Genomic DNA, 24,025 nt, shown 5'->3' with positions numbered 1-24,025 from the left:
GAACACTACATTTCGGAGTATATTATTCCTTCGTCAGGTAGTGACAACCACAAATTCCCCTCTTTATGAGTATCAACTCTAGATGCCATTAAAAGATTTACGGCATAAAACTAAACTCACTCACTCACTCAGGTCAGGGTGTTGCATTAAGAATATATTTCTGTGAGAATTGATCAAAATTACGGACTATTAATCCATTACAATGATCTGATTGTTCAATTCACTGTGTGAGTGTAAGATCAATGGTGATGCTGGAGGGAGGCTTAGAGGTAAATAGTACCAAAATATATTGAAATGTCGTGCCAAAAAAGTATAATGACTATAACACTGACATATCTGAGAAAAATCTTCTGGCCATTGGCTACTGTTCAAGCATGAGATTAAAATAAGTGGTCTAATGGTGTTCTTTGAAGTGAAATCAAGGGAATATTTACCCCATGGCACAAAATGTGTTTTTGTTACAAAAATGAAAGCGTTGTGTTATTTACTGAGCAAAAATTCATCTTGTAACCTGAAGCAGTTTGTTTGGTATTGGTGAACTTAAGGTTTGGTGTGCCTAATGGTGAAGCATTGTTCCTATATATTATGGTGTCCATTAGTGCTTGAATGTATTAAATATTTATATTTTAAAGATACAATCCTTCAAGGAACTTGTAGTGTATTCTAACATATAATATCTGAAATAGCAACTGTTCAACAGTCTAATGCACCACACAGCGTGAGTGTGAGTGAGTGAGTTTAGTTTTACGCTGCACTCAGCAATATTCCAGCTATATGGTGCTGGTCTGTAAATAATGGAGTCTGGACCAGACAATCCAGTGATCAACAGCATGAGCATCGATCATCCGCATTGGGATACGATGACAGTGTTTACCAAGGCAGTGAGCCTGACCACCCGATCCTGTTGGTCGCCTCTAATGACAAGCATGTGTTACTGAAGACCAATTCTAACCTGGACCTTCATGGGTGGCACCACACAGCAATATTAGAGCTAGATGATGTAAATCTCTGTATATAATTGAGTCAAGACAAGATAATCCACTGTGGGACATAATTTTGCAAACAAGTGGAATAGAAGGTATGCAACCAACCAACTTACTGATTCTGACCACTTGTTACTGCTTCTGACAAACATAAGTTGCTGTGAATATATATTCTTATCCAGAATCAAAGTATGTCAAAGTTACAATTCAGATTAAATCAACAGATAGGAGACCAATCCACAGGTAGTTTCAGCAAAGAGCTGTGACAGGGAGTACCACAGGACTACAAATGAGAATGAAATGCAAATTATTTCATTTTTCAAAAATATGCATTGTTTTCTTAGGACAGTATGGAAGAGTTTGTATGCCAGCACCTAATTTGGGCATCAGATAACCACAATGGCTTCCTGGGGTAGTGGTGTAGCCTAGTGGTTAAAGCGTTCACTCGTCACGCCGAAGACCTGGTTCGATTCCCACATGGGTACAATGTGTGAAGCCCATTTCTGGTGTCCACCGCTGTGATATTGTTGGAATATTGCTAAAAGCAGTGTAAAACCCAACTCACTTACAATGGCTACCAAGTATGAACACTAAAGCAGTTATACAGTACTATCCTAGTTTGGTTTCATTGTACCAAAATGTCATGGAATCAAACTCAGATCCTATGAATGAAAGTTCCGCTTGCCCACTAAGCTGCCCCATAAGCCAGATCACTGAGTGATATCAAACAGTGACAGACACGTACACTGCCTCACGATCTGTGTCTAACTCCTGATAAAACTCTACTTGAAGATTTGTTCATCTGTTGTAAGATGAGTGGCTGGTGGGAAGCTGGTTTGAGTATTTGTCGATTGGAGGTATGCAGACATTAAAAGTCACAAATATACTCGATATTTGGCTGGGAGGGTTTGATAGAAAATATATTTCCGTTTTGATTTGTTGAGTTACTGATAAGGGGACTGGATGTTTGGATTGCCCATTCTCAAGTCTTGCCACCATTGCAGATGACTGGCTCATGATCTCCGGACCTAGAGCTTGGGATTGTTGTTGACACAGGGGATTTTCATGTCATGATGCTAATAGACAAATGGCTTTTGACTTAACTTCTTAGTCTATACCCTTTGGAATTACAATTCTGGTGACCCATGAAGACCCGGGCTAGAATTGATCTTCAGTAACCCATGCTTGTCATAAGAGGCGACTAACAGGATTGGGTGGTCAGGCTCACTGGCTTGGTTGACACATGTCATTGTATCTCAGTTGCGTAGATTGATGCGCATGCTGTTTATCAGTGGATTGTCTGGTCCAGACTAGATTAATTTACAGACCGCCACCATATAGCTGGAATATTGCTGAGTGCAGCGTAAAACTAAACTCACACTCTTGCTTACTACAATTCTGGGTTAGAATTGGACCCAGTGCTGGTTGTAAGAGATGACCTAATGGATCAGGTGATCAAGAGAGGTGATTGAGTTGATGGCGGCATCAATTGTCAGCAGTATCGATCGTGGTTCATGGAAGCAATCACTGGATTGTGTAATCCAGACTTGATTGTTTACTTTCCACTCTCATACAGACAAAATATTGCTGGTTTTGGCATTAAACCACAAACACACACAGAGAGTAATTGACTCAACGTTTGCATTTCTCAAATACTGCATGAATGTCTTGTAGGATCGGTTGTCCAACCATGGCAAATTTCATTAAATTTCATTTCATTTTAGACTCTCATCTAATTTGATTAAACATATCAAGGACTTGCTTAGATGACGCCATTATTGGTAAATATGGAAATATGATAGTCATATGCTCAGAGTGAATGAGTGAGTTTGGTTTTATGCCGCTTTTAGCAATTAATTCCAGCAATATTGTGACGGAGTAGACCAGAAATGGACTTCACACATTGTACCCAAGTGGGAAATTGAACTCGAGTCTTCGACGTGACAAGCAAACACTTTAACCACTAGGCTATCCCACCACTACACATATATTCAGAAGATCCATGAGTTTAATGATAAGCAATGTGGAGCTGGTGATGTGTCTTCGGAAACAAAGCTGTTAATTCTGGTTAATGGCTGTTGAACAATAATCGTTATGGAATTAGGATATTTATGAAAGAGTTACCTCCCTTGTTGATATACTCAACAATTTTTTTTGGTTCAAAACAAAAAATAGGATTGAAGAAACATGTTAGTATTAATTAAATTATCGAAAATAGCCTTTTCTAGTAAAGAGTTACTTTCCTTGTTCATATACTAAAACATTTTTGTACAAAAACAACTATGGGATTGAAGAAACATTTTAGTTATCATGTGATGAATCGATGATATGCTCAGTTTGTTTGTGAAAATGATCTGAAAAACATCTAAAGCTTTCTGAGATGAGAGGAAGCCATGATTTCCTTGTGCATGCTGAATTATTTTATGTATAGGAGTCCAGAAATTGTTGTAAACAAGTATGGCTGTCCAGAGATAAGATGGTTATACTCTATATTAGCTAACTTTCACAAGTTGATAAGCTCCCCAATACAAGAGGTCTATATGTTCCACACATCATTAAAGTGTTTCAGGTAATTTATTTGTTGTAAAGAAAGATAAACGATTCTTTGCTTTTGAAATGTGATATGAAAATGTAGGCTTTGTTATCAGTGGAGATAGATAGTTGTAGGTTTTACTCACTGTTCTCCACCTCACTGAAATAGAACAAGGTGAATATGTCTTCGCAGGTAAAAAATGAGACATTTTATTCCGACTGGCATGATAATTGTCCCGTATTTGCTTTACAATCATGAGTTATTGATATTGCATGTTCATGTTCAGGTTTAGTGTTATAGGACTCCGTGTTACACTCAAGTCAACATATAAAGAGATCGATGCTCCTGATGTTGATCACTGGATTATCTGGTCCAGACTCGATTATTTACAGACAGCTGGAATATTGCTGAGTGCCGCTTAAAACTAAACTCACTCACTCACTCACTCACACATTCACACTGACTCACTCACTCACTCATATAAAGGATTTATATTCTTTGAATGATATGTTATACATGTCACCAAGCCATGATAAACTATGTTGCTGGAAAATATATTTCTTTGAGTCCTTTGAACATATTCCGGTTCAGAATACTGGATATAACATTCCACAGCCAATATAACAAACCTTGCATAGCTGTTTATTTGTTTAGAAAATTATATATGAACATGTGTCATTAGATGTGTCCCAGCAATGCAGTCTGATATTTAATACCATTATACACCACTAAATGTGAATTGTTATGGTTAGGAACACAATCTCCACTATCCACCTACTTCTTAGAAATGTGTTCCATTATATTTTGGCAAGAATGTAATTTTCAGAAATATAATGTAATTTTCAGAAGATAATGTAATTTGAGCTGTGATGATGAGCACATACAGAAAGGGAATTATTGGAATGATTAAATGTATTTTAGAAATATTCTTTAAAGAATCTCCTTTGAAATCCTGAGAATGCATTCAATGCCTAATGATTTCTCCATTTGGTGTCACTAATCAGAATCAACATGAATTGAGTTCAGAACTTTCCATATCAGGTTCCATTTCACTGTGTCATTTTCTCATTGAATGAAGATACCTGTGGATAGAGTAGACTGAAATTGTCTGTCAGGTGAGACGGCAGGGATGTATTCTGGGCCCATAATTATTCCTTTTAGAGGTGAATTTAATCAGGTGAACCAGTTGCTGGGGAGCTAGGTTGAACATTATCCTTCACAGGCTCTCAGATTTGAAAATCGTGTTTTACCTGTGATATTGACACCTGAAATATCACACTCTCGTGTTGAAATTCGTTTTCCCACTATCGAAAGCTACGTTACAAAAACAGGGTATAATGTGTCCATTATCACTGGCACAGAGACAAGTTATTGGTAAACATGCAAGCAGTTACTCTGTTTTGATATAGAAGGATGTGTCAGAAGCAGTGATTGCAGTTTAACATGATCAAAGGATCATTCATGAAAGTTGAATATTTGGGAAAAGTAAATCAACATTTTTCATGTGAAGTGGAGTGCAAACAAATATTCTTTAAATTTTAAATATTTGTTCCAGGATCTAACTTCCATATTTTAATCTTGGCAAGTAGGGAATAACATTGCGTCTTTAAACATCGAAAAGAGAATGGTGCATTGCACAATCTATTAACATTTCAGATGTTTCTTATAAAACTAATTGAGCATAAGTGAAGAAAGTAATGAAGAAATTAAAGCGACAATCTGCACATTTCAGGCATACATATCAGTTTGATGAAGCATATTTATGTCAACAAGTTGTTGGTTACATAAACGCCGATGGGTCGCAGGCAATCAATGATTAGTTGTGTGATGCGGCATCCCTGCCTTGGATGCCACTTGGCGCTGTGAATTAGCCTTGTGTTGTTGGCATCCCGGTGAAGTCTAACTCTTTGACATGTTCCAACATTACTTGTCAGGACAGATGAACATAGAGATATTGATTGGGTATGTAACTATTTGCTTTTCGTGATGTTTATTTGAGTTCAGTTTCATATCGCAAGTTGAAATATTAATGACATAGTTGCAAAATGTTACTGTATTTCGTTCAGGATGTCTTTTTTCAAGCAGATGTTTTTTTAAACATTAAGGTGATGAATTGTTTTGTTATTGTCATATGGATTACCGATATGTTTGAAAATATTTTTTAACGGGAAACATTTTCTGACGGTCTCATTGATTGACCTATGAATTGAAATTAATAGTCTTATGTAATGAAAATGAGACTTGATAGTATCTTGTTTCATTGATTTTGTAAGAAATCTTTTGACAGTTCTATTAGTTAATATATGATAAACTTGATATTCAGAGTCATGTGCAATAACTGTAAGAATCAACAAGTATTGTTGTGTGGACTTCTCGATAAAACTCAAATTAATACACCAAAATTGTATGACTGTCAAATTGAACCACAAAAGAGCAAATTAAAATAAATTCATAGAATTAGAAACTACCATGAGGAACAAATTTTAAGATTCAGTTGTGCTATTGAAGTGACAATGTTTTCAATGAAAAACTGAAATTGAGTTTGTAAAGTGATGTCTTGTATTCAGGAACATAGTACTTCCTGGGTTATGGGGTTCTATGTGTGTAAATCCGCGCCTGAATCAATATCATATTCAAGCAAATTAACTTTGTATGTGTCAGAATTATAAAATTGCTGAAAATGGTTTAATGCAATAAACTGGGAACCCGTGAAGATCTGGGTTAGAATTTGTCTTCAGCAACCCGTACTTGTCGTAAGAGGCGACTAACGGGATCAGGTGGTCAGGCTCACTGACTTGGTTGACACATTTCATCGTATCCCAGTTGTGTAGATCGGTGCTCATTGATCACTGGATTGGCAGGTCCAGACTCGATTATTTACAGACTACCACCATATAGCTGGAACATTGCTGAGTGCAGCTTTACACACAAGATTGTTGATAAGTAATGTGTTTATGAAAATGGTGTTACTACTCTGTAAATCTGCGAAGCTCCACAAACACAAAAGCATAAGTCATTTCTTAAATAAAAATATGTCAAGAAGAACTTCATAGACTAGTTATTTCATATTTAACACATGAAAATCTGTAGGCAACAGTACAAAATGAATGACATTGTTCACCATGATAATACAATAGGAGCCCTGCCCATTTCATATTCAGGCAAACTAAGAAAAACAATAGCCCATTAGTAGGTTAACCTAATTTGTTTTCAGTTTATGGAAACAAAATAAACAAAAGAAATCAATTGGTGAAATGTCATGTAATCACTTGCAATTGATTTATGCATTCATGAAAATTTCCTCAAACAGTGCTCAGAAACACAAAGTATTGACAGATGCTCTGTTTATGAACTAGAGATGCTGAAACAAGAGGCAGCTTGCTGGGAGGTTGGTACCAGACTTTACACTAGCTTGACATTTGGCATGTTGCATTCTTGCACAAGTTTGTGGCCTGGTTATGTTTTTAAAGTCAACTTGATGTGCGAATTCTACTTGAGCCTGCTGTGATCTTAGCGCTAAGCTGCTAATGTCGTATGACTCAGTTGCTGTTTCAGAAACTATTTTCCTGACTGCTATTCATGTACTGTGATGTATGTTTTGGGACTAGGTTTGTTTGATTTGTGACATATTTAGGTACTGAAGAGAAGAACTATCTGAGTCAGTTGAGGTGATTTTTCTCTGTATTAAGGTGTAGATAAGATTATATTACATTTTTTTCATGTAACTTACTCAAGATTGCATGTGCTATTGTAACTTCATTGTTACTGATTAGGTCATCTGGATCACATTGTTGATGTCATTCAAATCTTATCTTATCACAAAGTCAGAATGATGTCGCACAAGAAACATGACAAGGAAGATGCTGCACTTCATTTGTCAACTGTAGACATTATTTTGGACGGTTATGTCATGATCATTTTCGCTGTTAAGGAGAGCAAGAGATTAAGAAATAATGGTTACTAATGAAATTACATTCACATCCGTCATACTTAGTGTACGAAACGTGTAAAAGTTCTTGATTTACTGTTACCCTCAGTCATGAAATAATATAATTCTTTTAGTCATTTCATATGACACATATCGGCATTAGATTTGTTGATAACAAAAAAACTTCCACATAAGAGAAATGAATTAACTATTGTGATGTTTTGTAATTAGAGCGAAATTTGTCGAGGAAGGTTGTGCAGTGTGAGTCATAGGCCAGTACTCACAGTTATTGGTTGCTTTGATATTTTTTTAACGCCACCCAGCAATATTCCAGCTTAATATGGGGGCGGTCTGTAAATAACGAATCTGGACCAGACAATCCAGTGATCAACAGCATGAGCATCGTTCTATGCAATTGGGATACGATGACATTTGTCAACCAGGTCAGCGAGCCTGACCACCCGATCCCGTTAGTCGCCTCTTATGACAAGCATTGGTTGCTGAAGATCAATTCTAACCCTGATCTTCATGAGTCTCACAGTGAATGTCAATAACTTGAATATGCATCAACCCATACCCATTGAACATACAGATATGTAATTATGTCTAATGATATTCTATTGATCTGTTTGTCAGTTCATGGACTTATTTGATCTTTGATCAAATAACAAATGTTGCTTAAGTAAAGGATGCAATATGGAATATCTGATCAATGTTGGAACATCAAAGGAAGTGGATTTATCAGTTCAGAGAAAGGCCATGATTTACCACTACTTGTACATACACTATGACTCTGCCCGTTTATCAAACCTTACTCGCCTAACAGGTTTGTCTCATGGCGCCAGTTACCAATATTGTAAACTGTCATGTATGATAAATGGTGTTTCTGGGAATATGATGCCAGGAAGGAGCTATAGGAGTAACTTCATTACAAATTGGCTGATTAATGTGTGGATTAATTATTGCAGAATATCATCCTTAGATTGCCACCAGACATGTCTCATGTGATTGGGTTTGAAGGTAACCATGTTTTCGGAACTAATTGTTGTATGTTCCGTAACTGACTTTTAGTTTCGGAAACTAAATAATTTTAGAGAAATAAGTGGCTATGTTTACATGGGCCCCAGCAAGGTGAGAGATTCAGAACCTGTGGAAGGTCTAGACTTGCTTCATTTTGGAATATAACAGTAAGAGTGAGTATGGTTTTACGCTGCTGTTGGCAATAATATACAATAATATATCTCGTTTGGGAGGCATACCGAGTGTGTAGTCGCAAATTCGTAGTTTTCCAAACAATAACGCCAAGAATCCACACGCTTGAACAATATCAATCCTAACACTAACTGCTCGACGTGAAAGCGGAAATATAACTTTTTTTGCAAGCGAAAATGTAACTTAATGCAGGAGACAAAGAGGATAGACTAACTGTGTGAATCTAAAAAATCAATGGATGAACAAAAGATGACGTAATCAGAAGTAGACACATGACGTCATTGGAATTAACATAACTGGAAGTGACGTAAGCCAACATAAAGAGCGGGAAGAATGAACTGAAAGTAAGTGTGAATGGTTTCAATAAACGCATTGAGTGTTAAGCACTAAATGAGATTAGTTTCGGAAACTAAATAATTTTAGAGAAATAAGTGGCTATGTTTAAATGGGAAAAGAGCCCCAGCGAGGTGAGAGATTAAGAACCTGTGGAAGGTCTAGACTTGCTTCATTTTGGAATATAGCAGTAAGAGTGAGTATGGTTTTACGCTGCTGTTTGCAATATTTCGCAATATCACGGCGGGGGACACCAGCAATGGGATTCATATAGCAGTAAGAATGGGAGGAAGGGAAAATAATGTAGTTCAGAGACCATGAGAAAGGCAATAGTTGAGAGTGTGTCCTGAATGAGAAACCTGGGAGGTGTTGTTCTGGATTTGATTTTGGTTCTGTAGATAATATTTTCAAGGCAACTATCACATAGTTTGTATCAGATTTTACAGACATTTACACTATATTATTAACTATATTACTCCACATCCAGGCCTTGTTTTTATACAGTCCCTCCTGGATTCCAGGAATGACATTACAAACTCTACAAAATTCTGTTTCATTTGATAGTCAATCTTGATTCAACTTTCAATATAACTAAATTCCGCGGCAGAAAAATGACAAATTCTGTAGGTATTCTGCATGAAAATGCATTTTTCTGCATTAAAAGGTAATTTCCATGATTTATTCTGCAACCGCGGAATTGCAGAATCCAGGAGGGAGTGAAGATTTTATGCAGTATGAAGTAATTCTGTTGTTACAGGGGATGGTCTAACAACAGTGGAAGGTCAAATCCTTTGTACTGCTATAACATTGACAGGCCCATTACCATCACACAATATAAATAGTCCTAGTGTTAAGATATCTCTGTGGAACGAGCCCCTGGACATTTGGCTAGTTGTTCTTGCTCTACCTCCGGAATTCTGGATCCAGCTCTGTAGAGATGTTTGTGTGAGATGATCTCTGCTGGGTTGATGAGGAGTGATTTTCTGTCAGATCAGAGATTGGAATGTCATCCTGTGACAGGAGACCAGTAATGGCTTACCCTGTGTGTACCTGTCCGGGGAATCCAAATCTGGTATCTGATGCCGATCTGATATCTGACACGAATAGCATGGTCATACATCCATTGTCTGGCATCACTGGTTGAAGTGTAGTGTCAGTGGTAGACTAACACTTAGTCTCTGAATGTATATAATTTTGATTGTAACAAATAAACCTGTTTATATTGAAAAGTAGCCCAGGACAACAGAGATTAACCTGAGGATATCTAGACTTGCTTAATTTAGGGCTTTAGGATTGCAGTGAGGGATGGCTGTAGGGGAAATAATATGGTTCAGGGACTCTGAGACGGACTATGTCAGTGATGCTACTATACTGGTTCCTCACTTTAGACCAGAGGGGAAGATTGGTTCTGTCAGTATTGGGTATGGTACTTAGTTCTTGTAGGGCTGGTTTGAGTATCATGTCAGGGTCATAGGAAGTAGGTCTTTGGCATTGAAACTTGATCATGTGGAGCCAATGTTAGGTATTGACTTTTGATCTTGTGGAGCCAGTGTGGGGTATTGACATTGATCATGTGAAGCCGGTGTTAGGTATTGACTTTTGATCTTGTGGAGCCAGTGTTAGGTATTGACTTTTGGTCTTGTGAAGTCAATGTTAGGTATTGTCTTTTGATCTTGTGGATCCATTGTGAGGTATTGACTTTTGGTCTTGTGGAGCCAATGTTAGGTATTGACTTTTGATTTTGTGGAGCCAATGTCAGGTATTGTCTTTTGATCTTGTGGAGCCAGTGTATGGTATTGACGTTTGATCTTGTGGAGCCAGTTTAAGGTATTGACATTTGATCTTGTAGAGCTAGTGTAGGGTATTGAAGTTTGATCTTGTGGAGCCAGTGTTAGGTATGGACTTTTGATCAGTACGAACCAATGTTACGTATTGACCTTTGATCATGTGGAGTCAGTGTTAGGTATTGACCTTTAATCATGTGGAGCCAATGTTAGGTATTGACTTTTGATCTTGTGGAGCCAGTGTGAGGTATTGACGTTTGATCTTATGGAGCCAGTGTTTGGTGTTGACCTTTGACCATGTGGAGCCAGTGTTAGGTATTGACTTTTGATCTTGTGGATCCATTGTGAGGTATTGGCTCAGGAAAATGTGGATCCAGTGCTAGCACTGAATCAGAGTAATGGTGATTCAATGTTTGAGGATCGTGCTTGAAAAAGTGGAGATACAGAACTGTATTATATTTGTCCTCACTAAACTGGAGGTATACAATGGCAATGAACCAAAGATGGAGTTCAAGTAACCAAACTCGATTTCTGGATTGCTCCATCCCCGAGGGACCTGTCATCTGATGACTCTTGTTTTCATAAGGATATGTTGGACAATCTTGAGTCAGTGATATCGATAGAGATGTAGTGCAGAGTTGGAAAACATTGACGGCATGAGAACATTGATACACTGGGGAATGACATGATCTAATAACAAAACCCCAAAGTTAATTTCAAACCTGCATAAAGAGGTTTATTCAGCTTCTGTGGAGATTGATGAGCTAAAATGTTATAACCACTTGATTGAATGTTGAGGAGAAAGAAAAATACATTGAGATGAATCGTTATTGAAAATCTTGATTTTAGTCAAGTTTATAAGCATTTTCTTGTGATGAGAGATGTTCAAGTACTGCTATGACTTTCTTAAAATCTTTGTGGTGCAATCAAGCTGTCTAGAACAGGCATCATGATCTTAGGAAAGAGTTGACATTGTTTGGTAATGACAACACATGGCCTGCCAGGTCACGTACTGTAACTAACAGACTTGTATACTATAACTAACAGACTTGTATACTTTAACTAACAGACTTGTATACTGTAACTAACAGACTTGTATACTGTAACTAACAGACTTGTATACTGTAACTAACAGACTTGTATACTGTAACTAACGGACTGATGTTGTACAATGAGACATAGGCAGCCAAATCTAACTAATAGGCCATCTATATATTCTTCCACCAAGCATCGAATATTGGGTACATATTCTTCCCAGGACCTTGACAGTTTAAAGTAGTTTTGTCTATGCTTTTCTCAATTTTCATGTCCAGTCACTGAAACGATTTGCACAAACTGACTGACTTTGTTGAATTTCAAATGCTGAATAACTGCCACTGAAGAATATTTGTTCACATTGAAGAGATTTCCCAAAGCAGGATACTGTCAAGAACCAAATAACTTCAGCTTAGAAATATAATTTCATGTGAAGTTGAGCATGGGAAAATATATCAAAGAGGATCAGGAACTGAGTTTGGGAGTCTTCCTGAAAGACATATCGGTTTTCTGATTCGGCATGCAGTCTCCTGTACATGCTCACATTAGTCGTCAGATGTCAAAGGAAACAAAATTGAACATATCGTGACTGACACTTGCATTAAAGATCATGTTTCTGTTTCAGATAATCTGTGATACCTCAACTGTGATACTACTCGCTGCAGACAGACCTTCACGATGCCAGGAGGTGCGGGCGGAACCGGTTTTATCCGGGTGAGACTACTGCAAGTGGAGAAGGGCATGACCTTCGAGAATATGTACGACCCCTATATTGCCATCAACGTCAAAGAGGCTATAGACACCCCAGGTGAGTTTCATTTAATGTCATGAAATCATAGTTGACTAGGTGGTATTGTCAGATTTTTATGTTCGACCTTGAATTTTGAAAATGAAATTATTGGGATTTTTACAGTGTAAGATTGTGAATGAGTGGGTTCAACACTCATTTGGGGGTATAGATTGCCCAGTCATCCCAGGATCTGTACATCACTGTGGAAAGGTACATCACTTTGGTGTACCACAATTCTATGGTAGCTGGTTTGAATCCCAGTAAGGCTTGATTATGGTTTTAGTTTGGTTGACACATACCCTTTCTGGTAGATTTGACCAAAGTGGTAAACATTTAAGACCTACATCACTTGGGGCTTTATCACACTCAAGCACAGTTGATGTATATCTGAAATATTCACTCACTCACTCACTCACTCGAAATAGAAAACAGGATGAATTTATGTTTTGTCTTTAGATAATTAGAAATCAGTTAAAAATATGTCAAAAAACAATTCACATTTCATAAGATTAAGGATTAAAAAGTAAGATTAAAGTGCAGTGCTCCACTTTTTAAAGGGATAAACTGATTCTCATGATGTCAGCTGAATACTTAAATATCCTTAGGTGAATAGTACATAGCATTACTCAAGTGAAAAACTTGATCAAATCTACTGAGTCAGCCCTTGTGCCCAAACAAATGTCTTATAATTGGAGACTTGCAGCAAGTCTACTACTCTTCTCGAAAACAGGATTGTCTAAATGGTAATTGTTTTTCACACTTTCCCCTCTCTTCCCCTCAATCATGACTGATAGATTACTTAATCTCGAGATAGATTTTCACTGAGATAACCTCAGAGCTTAATTTGTTGTAAGTGACATTGTTTTCAGAGGTTTCTTCATCTTTCTTGTTTGATGGCATCATTCTGTGAGTTTGATCGGTGTGTTTGTGTTGTAGGATTGGCATTTGATTCCTGAATTTGATTGTCTGCGATTTATTTTTGCCCAACTGTTTATTTTGGATGATGCTGTCTTTCCTGATTGTCAGCTTAATCATAGATTTTCGATGTAGTTATTCTGATTTAAATATTTTTAGTCAGTTTTTTATTTTGACGGAGATCTATGTCAGTTCGGTTTCTTGTATAGGTCATCAAGTGTGCCCGTCTGGAGAAATTATAGTGGGTGGTCAAATCCTTTGTGATTTCTGTGTTATTAGCCCACTTCCTGATGTGTATGCACTAAAGGTATGGGTTTGATTCCCATTTCACCCAGATTCCTGGTTTGTCTGTACCATACCTGTACTCATGGGTTTTACCAAATTGTTACACGTCTGAAACTTCTGCTTCCAGTGTTGAGATTGCTGTGGTATTATGTTTATGTTGCTATTTCCACGATTAATGTGGGCTTTTCTGCGTTTTTCTGCACAGTGGGAAAGTTTTCTTTGTTAGTCCTGATTGTGCAGAGTACAGTTAGATCAAGTTCTGTTGAGATCATCGTGTAGAGTACAGTAAGATCAAGTTCTGTTGAGATCATCGTGTAGAGTACAGTAAGACCAAGGTATGTTGAGATCATTGTGTAGAGTACAGCAAGATCAAGGTATGTTGAGATCATCGTGTAGAGTACAGTTAGATCAAGGTATGTTGAGATCATCGTGTAGAGTACAGTAAGATCAAGGTATGTTAAGGTCATCATGTATAGTAAGATCAAGTTATTTTGAGATCATCGTTTAGAAATACAGCAAGATCAAGGTATGTTGAGATTATCATGTAGGGCACAGGCATATTAAGTTTTGTTAAGTGGAGATTATAATGTAGAATACAAGATCAAAGTACATTAAGATTAACCCCTTAGAGTACACCAACGTCAGCAACCTAGGACATGAGACCTAAATGGTAACTGTTCATGTATCTTCCTCCGTGAGATATCACGTCAATATCACAGAAGGGTCAATGTCTGACATGTGACATATTGCCTATATCCCCCATGGGACGTGACCATCTCCATCACAGAAACTTCCTTTTCATGGGAAATCTTCCATATGTTTCGATCTTGGCTGCAGAGTGGGATTATTTTCCAGGAATGCTTATTACAGATTAATGAGTTTGCTATTAGCACAGTTGATGGGCAGAATAGATTTATTTACATTAGTTGACATATAAGAATTCCTGGTAGACGTGATCAAATATCATTGCTGGATGACTGTTGACTTATTGAGATTGGCATTGTTTATTGCATGTTTATTGCATGTCACATAAAACTAGTTGATGTTCTGTGGAAACGGTCTTGTTTTCCTGTCTGATAGATATATACATGTACTATAATCTTGATTACATGGAATGCCTTAGTGTCATCGGTTCATTTGACTTTAACATGGCAAAGTGAAAAATGTGTGGCATGAAAATGATAGACAACAGGCTCTCTGAACTGTAGCATGGCACTGTCTGTGAACTAGCATTTGTTTTTTGTTTTTGTTTTTTGCAAAACTTGTTTAAAACATCATTACTTTCATACTCTGGTGTTGCAAGGCACTTGTAAACAATAGACTCTCTGAAATGAACCATGGCACTGTCTGTAAACTAGCCTTTTAGTTTGGTTCTTGCAAAACTTGTTTAAAACATCATTATTTATTCAACCTCTGGTGTTGCAAGAACATTAAAAACAACAGATTCTATAAACTGTACTATGGCACTATGTTTTGGTTCTTGCAAAACTTGTTTAAAACATCATTACCTATTCAAACATGGGCATCTCTCAAGACGTCCCTGTCTCACCATTCCTCTTAGTTCACTTGTATTGTTTTCTGACAAAACGATTGACATCCATGAAAGGATTATTGCTACAGAACCCACTTATGATCATGGCCATATTTAGAAACCAGTTAGTAGCTATTAATTGGCCTTCTTTCTTCGAAATATAAAAAAATGTGTTGAACTGGTTGGTAGTGGAGCCTAAGGCCAGACCAATTTTATTTCTTGTTTTATGTTTTTTGTCCTCAGAAAACCTAAAGGCATGAGGGAAAAATATACAAAATACAAATCACCAGTCAAAGATATTTTCCTTTTGAATACTAAAGTATTTTATTTTGTGCAATTTATGAAGTGCATATGGGGCAAAAAACAATAAAAACAATTGTTGTAAGTTTACATTTTTTTTCAAATAAAAACATGAGGATTTTATTTTTTAGGGGAAATTAATTATTTTTTTATTATTCTTGGAAAAATACAACAGGCGGATCCGTAAAACAAGAAATAAAATTGGTCTGGCCTAAGCTATGATTTTACGAATTTTCAAACTTCACAGTAGCTACCTGACATACAGACCTTGATACAGATATACCCAATGTTGTCCATGCATGTCTAGAATGTGTGGCAAGTCTAGATTGCCACAGTTTCTGAAAAGGAAGAAAGTCTCTGGGCTCCTTTTTATTGTATTTTATGAACATAATTAAGAAACCATTTTTTCTGTAAAATATGTTTATTTCGGAGATTAAATGTTAGCTTACCTTCACAGCATGGTTTTTGTCATGAAATGCTGCGAACAAAAACCAGTGTAGGTGCAAAATAGAAACAAAACAACAACATATTTTTAGACCCCATTGTGCACTAGCCAACCATCAAGTTTTACTCAGGTTTGGTTTGTACATGGGATCATTGGCACTAGGTTTTTGCATGTAATTAGCATGGAAATCAACCTTGACCTTAAAAAGAAATAATTTTAGAAACAGTGGGAATGATTGTTGGGAATGATTGTCAGCAGGATAGTTTACTTTCCTACCCATTTTGTTTATTTATACAAGTGTTTTTCCAATTTCCGTGATAATCCTCTGTCTGTACCAGATGTTTTTCCCAATATTGCTAGATCTCAGACTAAAATACAACTGTGGCAGCATAAAATTGATTGACCTTGACCTTGACCTTGACCTCTGCTTCAGGCCGTGGAATTCAGCTTGTGCAGAAGAAGAAGACTCTGTACCCTGAATGGAACTCATGTTTTGATGCCCATCTGTACGACGGTCGCGTCATCCAAATGGTGGTAATGGAACGACCGAACCGCTTCCTTGCCGACGTGAGCCTTGGTGCCAGGGTCTTGGCAGAGAAATGCGGCAACAGTAACATGACGACTGTGTGGGTGAGTAATCTGGATTACCGATCTCCTGGTACTGGAACTCTCTGAGGTCATGCTGTTGACATATTCACCTCCCTGCATCAGTGTCAGCATCAGGAGCAAGCACCTTCCTGGATGCTTGATCATGAAGATCATCCATGCTGATAATAAATTCATCAGTTAACGCCTATATTGGAAATCATTATCAAGCCCCCTAAATCATTATGGTACTGATTAGCATCTGCAAACATTTATTTTTGATATTTTGGATGAAATTGTTAATAGAACATTATTTTACCTTTTTATAGATGTTTTTCCGATAAAAAGATGATGGAAAGTTATGCTGATGTTACACATTTTATTCTTTTCTTAAACTTTTGTTTATATCTATTTTGTTAGTAATCTTAATGTATAAAGATGTGTTTTAATAAAATAAATAAAAATAATGTCAAATTTAATAGGAAACATTTCTCTTCAGTTGGATCTTCGACCATCAGGACGTCTCCAAGTTCAGATCAGATTCTTCTCAGGAACAGAAGGTGAGGCCAGATAAGGGAAAAGCACCAAATTGATCTTAACTGACATTTGTAAACAGAATTGGCATAAAAATAAGAAAACATATCTTGTCAGTTTATACAATCAGAACATGTGATTTCTCAGAGATGTGTGTTTTTTTGTTTTATTCAAGAGTAAAGTTTGTTGCAGCTGCAAGGGATGTGTTATGAAGTTCTTAGAGAATTATATAATATGGCTGTCAAAGAAACAATGAATTGAGTCAGGTACTCAACAGTGCAAGTAGGTATAGGTAGGCTGCGATATTTCAAGTGGTTCCAATTGAGATCAATGTTTTGTAGGTTTCATGGTTTAAAATTTCATATGATCAGTTAAGATGGGTGTGTGGTTAAATATTATGGAGGACCGGAAATCGTTTGCATTTGTTCCTGGTTGATCAAATTTAGTAAAAGAAAAATATCTATTTTAAGAAACATGGGATACTATTTATTTTTAGACTAACATATATTCACGTTTGTCTTGGGAGGGTAGTGGTTTTATTTCCAGAAGTATGAGTGAGTGAGTGACTTTGGTTTGATTACAAACAATTTTTTTCAAATAGAACAATTACATGATTACATTGGGACAGACAGTAAGAATATTAATGTAATTGTTCCATTAAAAAACCCATGTAAATAGGTAATTGTTTGATGTAAGAAAACCCTGGTAATCATGTAATTGTTCTTTTAAACCAATATACATGTAATTGTTCTATTTGTAAAGATAACGCCTATGAAAATCAGTTTAATCTTTATATTGGATAACCTGATATCAACAGATTAGATAGTATCAGAATATATGGATATTTTTTTCAAAATGGAGACTTCATGATTTTCCTAAATTGGTTTTATTTGGTTCAGTTGTTCAAAGTGAATTGTCAGTTGTTGACACTTTGGCAGGAAAGAAATATGTAAATATGTTTGTTCCTTTGTAAGTTTGACTTCCTCGTTCAGGAGGATGTGAATTGTGCACAATGGTGTCAAATATATAATATAACATGACATTAACGTAGGAAAAAGTTGTTGAGTTGAATAATTGTGCAGCTGCACTTTGCCAATAATACCAGCAGAGATTACAGTGGATTCAGTTACAAGGTGGAAGTGGACAGTGCTTGACTGAGGTTGGGATTTTGTATGCCAGTGGAAACAGGGATTAAAAGTGAGATAACAGATAGTTGAATCCTGGAGTAAAACACGACAGACTCGAGATTTGTGGCTGTGAGGATCTGTTTCTGATACAGGTTTAGTGAGTTAATTCTGTAGTTAAACCTCAAGAATATGAATCGATTTAAAAGCACGACTACATGGAAATTGCCTGGCAAAGGTAACGGTTTTGATAATATTAGATATCTATATGCATGCTGGGCAGAATTTTAATGAGTTAATCTAATTTAGTCTTGTGTTGAGTTTAAATGTAATTTGTTTATGGTTTACAAATCTTAAAATTAACTTGGAACTTTTATGATTTCTGAGGGATTGTTTAGTGTTCCTCTTGTAAATCCAATATGGCCGCCACTGTAACAGCCATAATGGAATAGTTATGTCTTATTCACCAGTTTCCCTGTATCTAGTGCTCTTACTGTGTTATAAATGTATGGTCATCAAATACATTTGATTTACAGTTCTCAGGAATGATAGTCAGATCAAAGGTACAATATCTTCTTGGCTAACAAAGATGTTTGTTTTGCTTACTGATATTTTCTAGAGTTTTTAACACTGTCCATGTCTGAGCTAAAACTGTTGTTACAATCCTTCATAATTTGCCAAATGGTATTACAATCTGTTCTGGAGCTACTACTGTATCAAGTTTTCATTTGTACAGCTTCATCTGTGGTTTGAACCTTCAAAAAGCTTCAACTGCTGTTACAATCCTTCAAAAAGCTTCAACTGTTGTTACAATCCTTCATAAAACTTTATATGTTGCTAGAAACCTTCAAAAAGCTTCAACTGTTGTTACAATCCTTAAAAAGCTTCAACTGTTGTTACAATCCTTCAAAAAGCTTCAACTGTTTTTACAATCCTTCAAAAAGCTTCAACTGTTGTTACAATCCTTCATAAAACTTTATCTGTTGCTAGAAACCTTCAAAAAGCTTCAACTGTTGTTACAATCCTTCAAAAAGCTTCAACTGTTGTTACAATCCTTCAAAAAGCTTCAACTGTTGTTACAATCCTTCAAAAAGCTTCAAATGTTGTTACAATCCTTCAAAAAGCTTCAACTGTTGTTACAATCCTTCATAAAACTTTATATGTTGCTAGAAACCTTCAAAAAACTTTCAACTGTTGTTACAATCCTTCATAAAACTTTATATGTTGCTAGAAACCTTCAAAAAAGCTTCAACTGTTGTTACAATCCTTCAAAAAGCTTCAACTGTTGTTACAATCCTTCATAAAACTTTATATGTTGCTAGAAACCTTCAAAAAAGCTTCAACTGTTGTTACAATCCTTCAAAAAGCTTCAACTGTTGTTACAATCCTTCATTAAGCTTTAACTGCAGTTCCCTTGATTCATAAAGCTTCAACTAATGTTAAACACCTTCAAAAAGCTTCAACACTTGTTTAAATCCCTCATAAATCATACTGCTGCAACGGTTGTTACAGTCATACAACTGTTACAGAAATGCAGCTGTTAAAGTCATGCAGTTGTTACAACCATACTGCTGTTACAGTCACACAGCTGTTACAGTAATGCAGCTGTTACAGTCATAGAGCTGTTACAGTCAAACAGCTGTTACAGTCATGCATCTGTTACAGTCACACAGCTGTTACAGCCATGAATCTGTTACAGTCACACAGCTGTTACAGACATGCAGATGTTACAGTCACACAGATGTTACAGTTTCACAGATGTTACAGTCATGTAGCTGTGACAGTCATACAGCTGTTACAGTCACACAGCTGTTACAGTAATGCAGCTGTTACAGTCATAGAGCTGTTACAGTCAAACAGCTGTTACAGTCATGCATCTGTTACAGTCACACAGCTGTTACAGCCATGAATCTGTTACAGTCACACAGCTGTTACAGACATGCAGATGTTACAGTCACACAGGTGTTACAGTTTCACAGATGTTACAGTCATGTAGCTGTGACAGTCATACAGCTGTGACAGTCACGCAGCTGTTACAGTCATGCAGCTGTTACTCATGCATCTGTTAAAGTCATGCATCTGTTACAGTCATACAGCTGTTACAGTCATGAAGCTGTTAGTCAAGCAGCTGTTAAAGTCATGCAGCTGTTACAGTCATACAACTGTTACAATCATACAGCTGTTAAAGTCATGCAGCTGTTAGTCAAGCAGCTGTTACAGTGATGCAGCTGTTACAGTCACACAGCTGTTACAGTCATGCAGCTGCTATTTCAGTTATGCTTAAGTTGTTAATTCATAAAGCTGTTGTTTCAGTCATACCACGGTTGTTGCAGTCATACAGCTTCAGTTATTGCTACAACTGTTCATAGATAGAATAGCTGTTGTACAGTCATGTAAAGCAATGTCTGTAAAACACATTTTAACCTTTCGTACGAAGTAAAGCAGAATACCAGTGAGTATATTGATGAATTAATTTTTTTTCAGAATTACAGAAACCAATGGATGAAGTTGGTTCAAAACGCGGCTTCATCAGGCGTGGAGCCATGAAACAGCAGAAAGTTCATGAGGTCAAGGGTCATCAGTTCATTGCCAAGTTTTTCCGTCAGCCAGTCTTCTGCTCCTTCTGCAATGACTTCATGTGGTATGTGACAACATGAAAACATACCACTCAAATTGTCATTAATATTCAACATTCGTACTCTGTTAAGAATATTATCTTGACATTGCATGACATATTCTTCTGGTATTTCTATACCCCAATGACCTGTGAAGATCCAGGTTAGAATTGATCTTCCATAACCCATGTTTGTTGTAAGATGCGACTAATGGGATCGGTTGACACATGTCATTGTATCGCACCGTGTAGATCGATGCTCATTCTGTTGATCACTAGATTGTCTGGTCCAGACTCGATTATTTACAGACCGCGGCCATATAGGTGGAATATTGCTGAGTGCGCATAAAACTTACTCAAGAACATTATGCCTGACGTTGCTTGACATATTCTTCAGGTAAAACTGAACAAACAAACAAACAAACAAACACAGTTGGTTCACATCATGGATTGATTTAATATCAAAGTGGAAACAAAAGGCAGTGAGGTTTTGTTCTCAACCCTGTAATGATCTAGGTTATTAAAATTAGTCTTGAGCAACCCTTGCTTCTCATGAGAGCTGACTAACAGATTAGGTGGTTGTGGCTGATTCCCTTTGATGGTACATGTCATGGTATACCTGAAGAAACAAAGTTGGTTCATGTCATAGCATACCTAAACAAACAAACAAACAAACAAAGTTGGTTCAGGTCATGATATACCTGAACAAACAAACAAACAAAGTTGGTTCAGGTCATGATATACCTGAACAAACAAACAAACAAAGTTGGTTCAGGTCATGATATACCTGAACAAACAAACAAACAAAGTTGGTTCAGGTCATGATATACCTGAACAAACAAAAAAAGAAAGTTGGCTCAGGTCATGATATACCTGAACAAACAAAGAAAGAAAGTTGGTTCAGGTCATGATATACCTGAACAAACAAACAAACAAAGTTGGTTCTGGTCATGATATACCTGCACAAACAAACAACGTTGGTTCAGGTCATGATATACCTGAACAAACAAACAAACCAAAAAGTTGGTTCAGGTCATGATATACCTGAACAAACAAACAAAGTTGGTTCACGTCATGATATACCTGAACAAACAAACAAACAAACAAAGTTGGTTCAGGTCATGATATACCTGAACAAACAAACAAACAAAGTTGGTTCAGGTCATGATATACCTGAACAAACAAACAAAGTTGGTTCAGGTCATGATGTACCTGAACAAACAAACAAACAAAGTTGGTTCAGGTAATGGTGTACCTGAACAAACAAACAAACAGATTCTTTTTTGCAATAGGGATACCACAGAGACCAGTGACTGGTCTCTAAAAACTCCTCAAAATCATGAAACCTTAGGTCACACATGTATATGAGCATGTTTCAGTCATGCGTTTGGGGATACACAGGTATTTTGAGCTGAGTTTATCATATGAATATATTTACCTATTTAGATTTTCCCTTGTGTATTTTGTGTGTGCTAAATTTGAACATTTACCTGTCAATCAGTGTCAATACTATCACTGATATGTTTCAGGGGACTTAATAAACAGGGATATCAGTGTAAAGGTAAGTAAGATAACGATTTTGTATGACCATTGGTTACCATGGAAACCTGATAAAAAATGTCAGTCCATTGAAAATATTTGTCATGGAGTAATGTGCTTTTAATTTAGAAATATACTGAAAGACGATGGTGAAATTAAATGTTAACATTATATTTGATAATCAATAAACAGTTGTCAGGGAAATATGACACAATTGTGTTACTGATTCGTTTATGGTACAGTTACTTTACATAATATTTTCACAACCCAATAAAACTGCAAATGATATCACGGATATTGTAAAGCAGCATTTATCAGTTGTTGCATACACTTTAAGAGAATATATGAAATATGTTCCTATTTTATATTGAATATTTTTATTTAATATTTGATAACTTTTTACATTTTTTATATTTCTGATTTTGCTAGCTTGCAACTGTGCTGTCCACAAGAAATGCCATGACAAGATGCTCTGTGACTGCCCAGGCAGCGCGAAAGACAGTAGAGAAACAAAGGTAATCAGAGTTATCCCCCTTGAAGTAACTTATTAACCCAAAGCTCCTCTGAGATGGAGTCTTTGCGAGACAGTGTCACGCATGCTGTTGTCATGTGATTGTAGCAGGGCGTAGGTCATCCCATAGATGACAACATTTCCTTGCTGGAGGGGAAGCATGTCTTTGGTCATGTGGACAAGGCATCCCACTTTGGATCAGAATGTCCGTGGTTCGAATCCCTGCACACGACTTGGACATTTTACGGCTGCTACATGATCTGTATGGCACAGAAATGTTTGAATGTTTTATTTAATAAACTGACAAAGTTTTGGGTCATTCCTGGGATTGAACTCAAACTTTCAGGTTTTCAAGATCAGGAACACTTATATTAAATACTTAAGCACTCAAATCATGTATGATACGATAGAACCCCAAAAGATTGTGTTTTTACACAGTGTGTGAAGACAAGTAATTATTGGTTGTTTTGTATTGATTTGAGTTGTTGAAATCAGATAAATACTATACTCGCCTTCTACCTCTTATGGAGCACTTCTTTCCGTGAAGATCCGGGTTAGAATATTGATCTTCAGTAACCCATGCTTGTGGTAAGAGGCGACTAACAGGATCAGGTGGTCAGACTCGCTGACTTGACACATGTCATCAGTTCCCAATTACGCAGACCGATGCTCATGCTGTTGATCACTGGATGGTCTGGTGCAGACCCGATTATTTACAGACCACCGCCATATAGCTGGAATATTGCTGAGTGTGGCGTGAAACTCACTCACTTACTATGGAGCACTTTTGTAAGCATATGGGATTTCAATAGCTACACTGGTAACTCAAAGAAATTAAAAAAGTGAAAAGATGCACTACTGTCTTTTTCAGATGTTAACAAAACGGTTCAAGATCGATATGCCGCATCGATTCCGTGTAAACAACTATATGTCTCCGACCTTCTGTGATCACTGCGGCACCCTGCTGTATGGCCTCTTCAGACAGGGACTCAAATGTGAAGGTGAAGGTCACAATGAGAGGTTTATGCAGTGAATAACTGAACT

General features: G+C 36.8%; 1 protein-coding gene and 1 long non-coding RNA gene across 6 annotated transcripts in view; one reads left to right on the top strand and one right to left on the bottom strand.

Annotated features, from left to right (window-relative positions):
* Positions 1–24,025, top strand: part of LOC124287829 (protein kinase C delta type-like) — a 124,948-nt gene that overhangs the window by 88,449 nt on the left and 12,474 nt on the right. For 4 of the 5 annotated variants that reach the window (XM_046724292.1, XM_046724293.1, XM_046724290.1 and 1 more), the window contains 8 exons: positions 12,434–12,616; positions 16,508–16,704; positions 17,159–17,219; positions 18,854–18,880; positions 20,802–20,958; positions 22,461–22,492; positions 22,900–22,985; positions 23,853–23,982. In XM_046724292.1, the coding sequence (XP_046580248.1) occupies positions 12,487–12,616; positions 16,508–16,704; positions 17,159–17,219; positions 18,854–18,880; positions 20,802–20,958; positions 22,461–22,492; positions 22,900–22,985; positions 23,853–23,982 (820 nt within the window). In that variant the 5' untranslated portion in view covers positions 12,434–12,486. The remainder of the gene's footprint in view (positions 1–12,433; positions 12,617–16,507; positions 16,705–17,158; positions 17,220–18,853; positions 18,881–20,801; positions 20,959–22,460; positions 22,493–22,899; positions 22,986–23,852; positions 23,983–24,025) is intronic. The other variant, XM_046724294.1, reaches the window with a different exon arrangement.
* On the bottom strand, positions 18,887–20,793 carry LOC124287832. Its single transcript, XR_006901322.1, has 3 exons — positions 19,312–20,793; positions 19,163–19,281; positions 18,887–19,072 (listed from the first exon to the last, which is right to left on the bottom strand). It is a non-coding gene; the product is annotated as an uncharacterized LOC124287832 (long non-coding RNA).

Source organism: Haliotis rubra, unplaced genomic scaffold (assembly GCF_003918875.1).
Source record: "Haliotis rubra isolate DU_JTF1 unplaced genomic scaffold, ASM391887v1 Scf406, whole genome shotgun sequence".
NCBI lineage: Eukaryota > Metazoa > Mollusca > Gastropoda > Lepetellida > Haliotidae > Haliotis > Haliotis rubra.
Note: the sequence above shows the minus strand (reverse complement) of the source record. Positions and strands in the feature narration are given on the sequence as shown.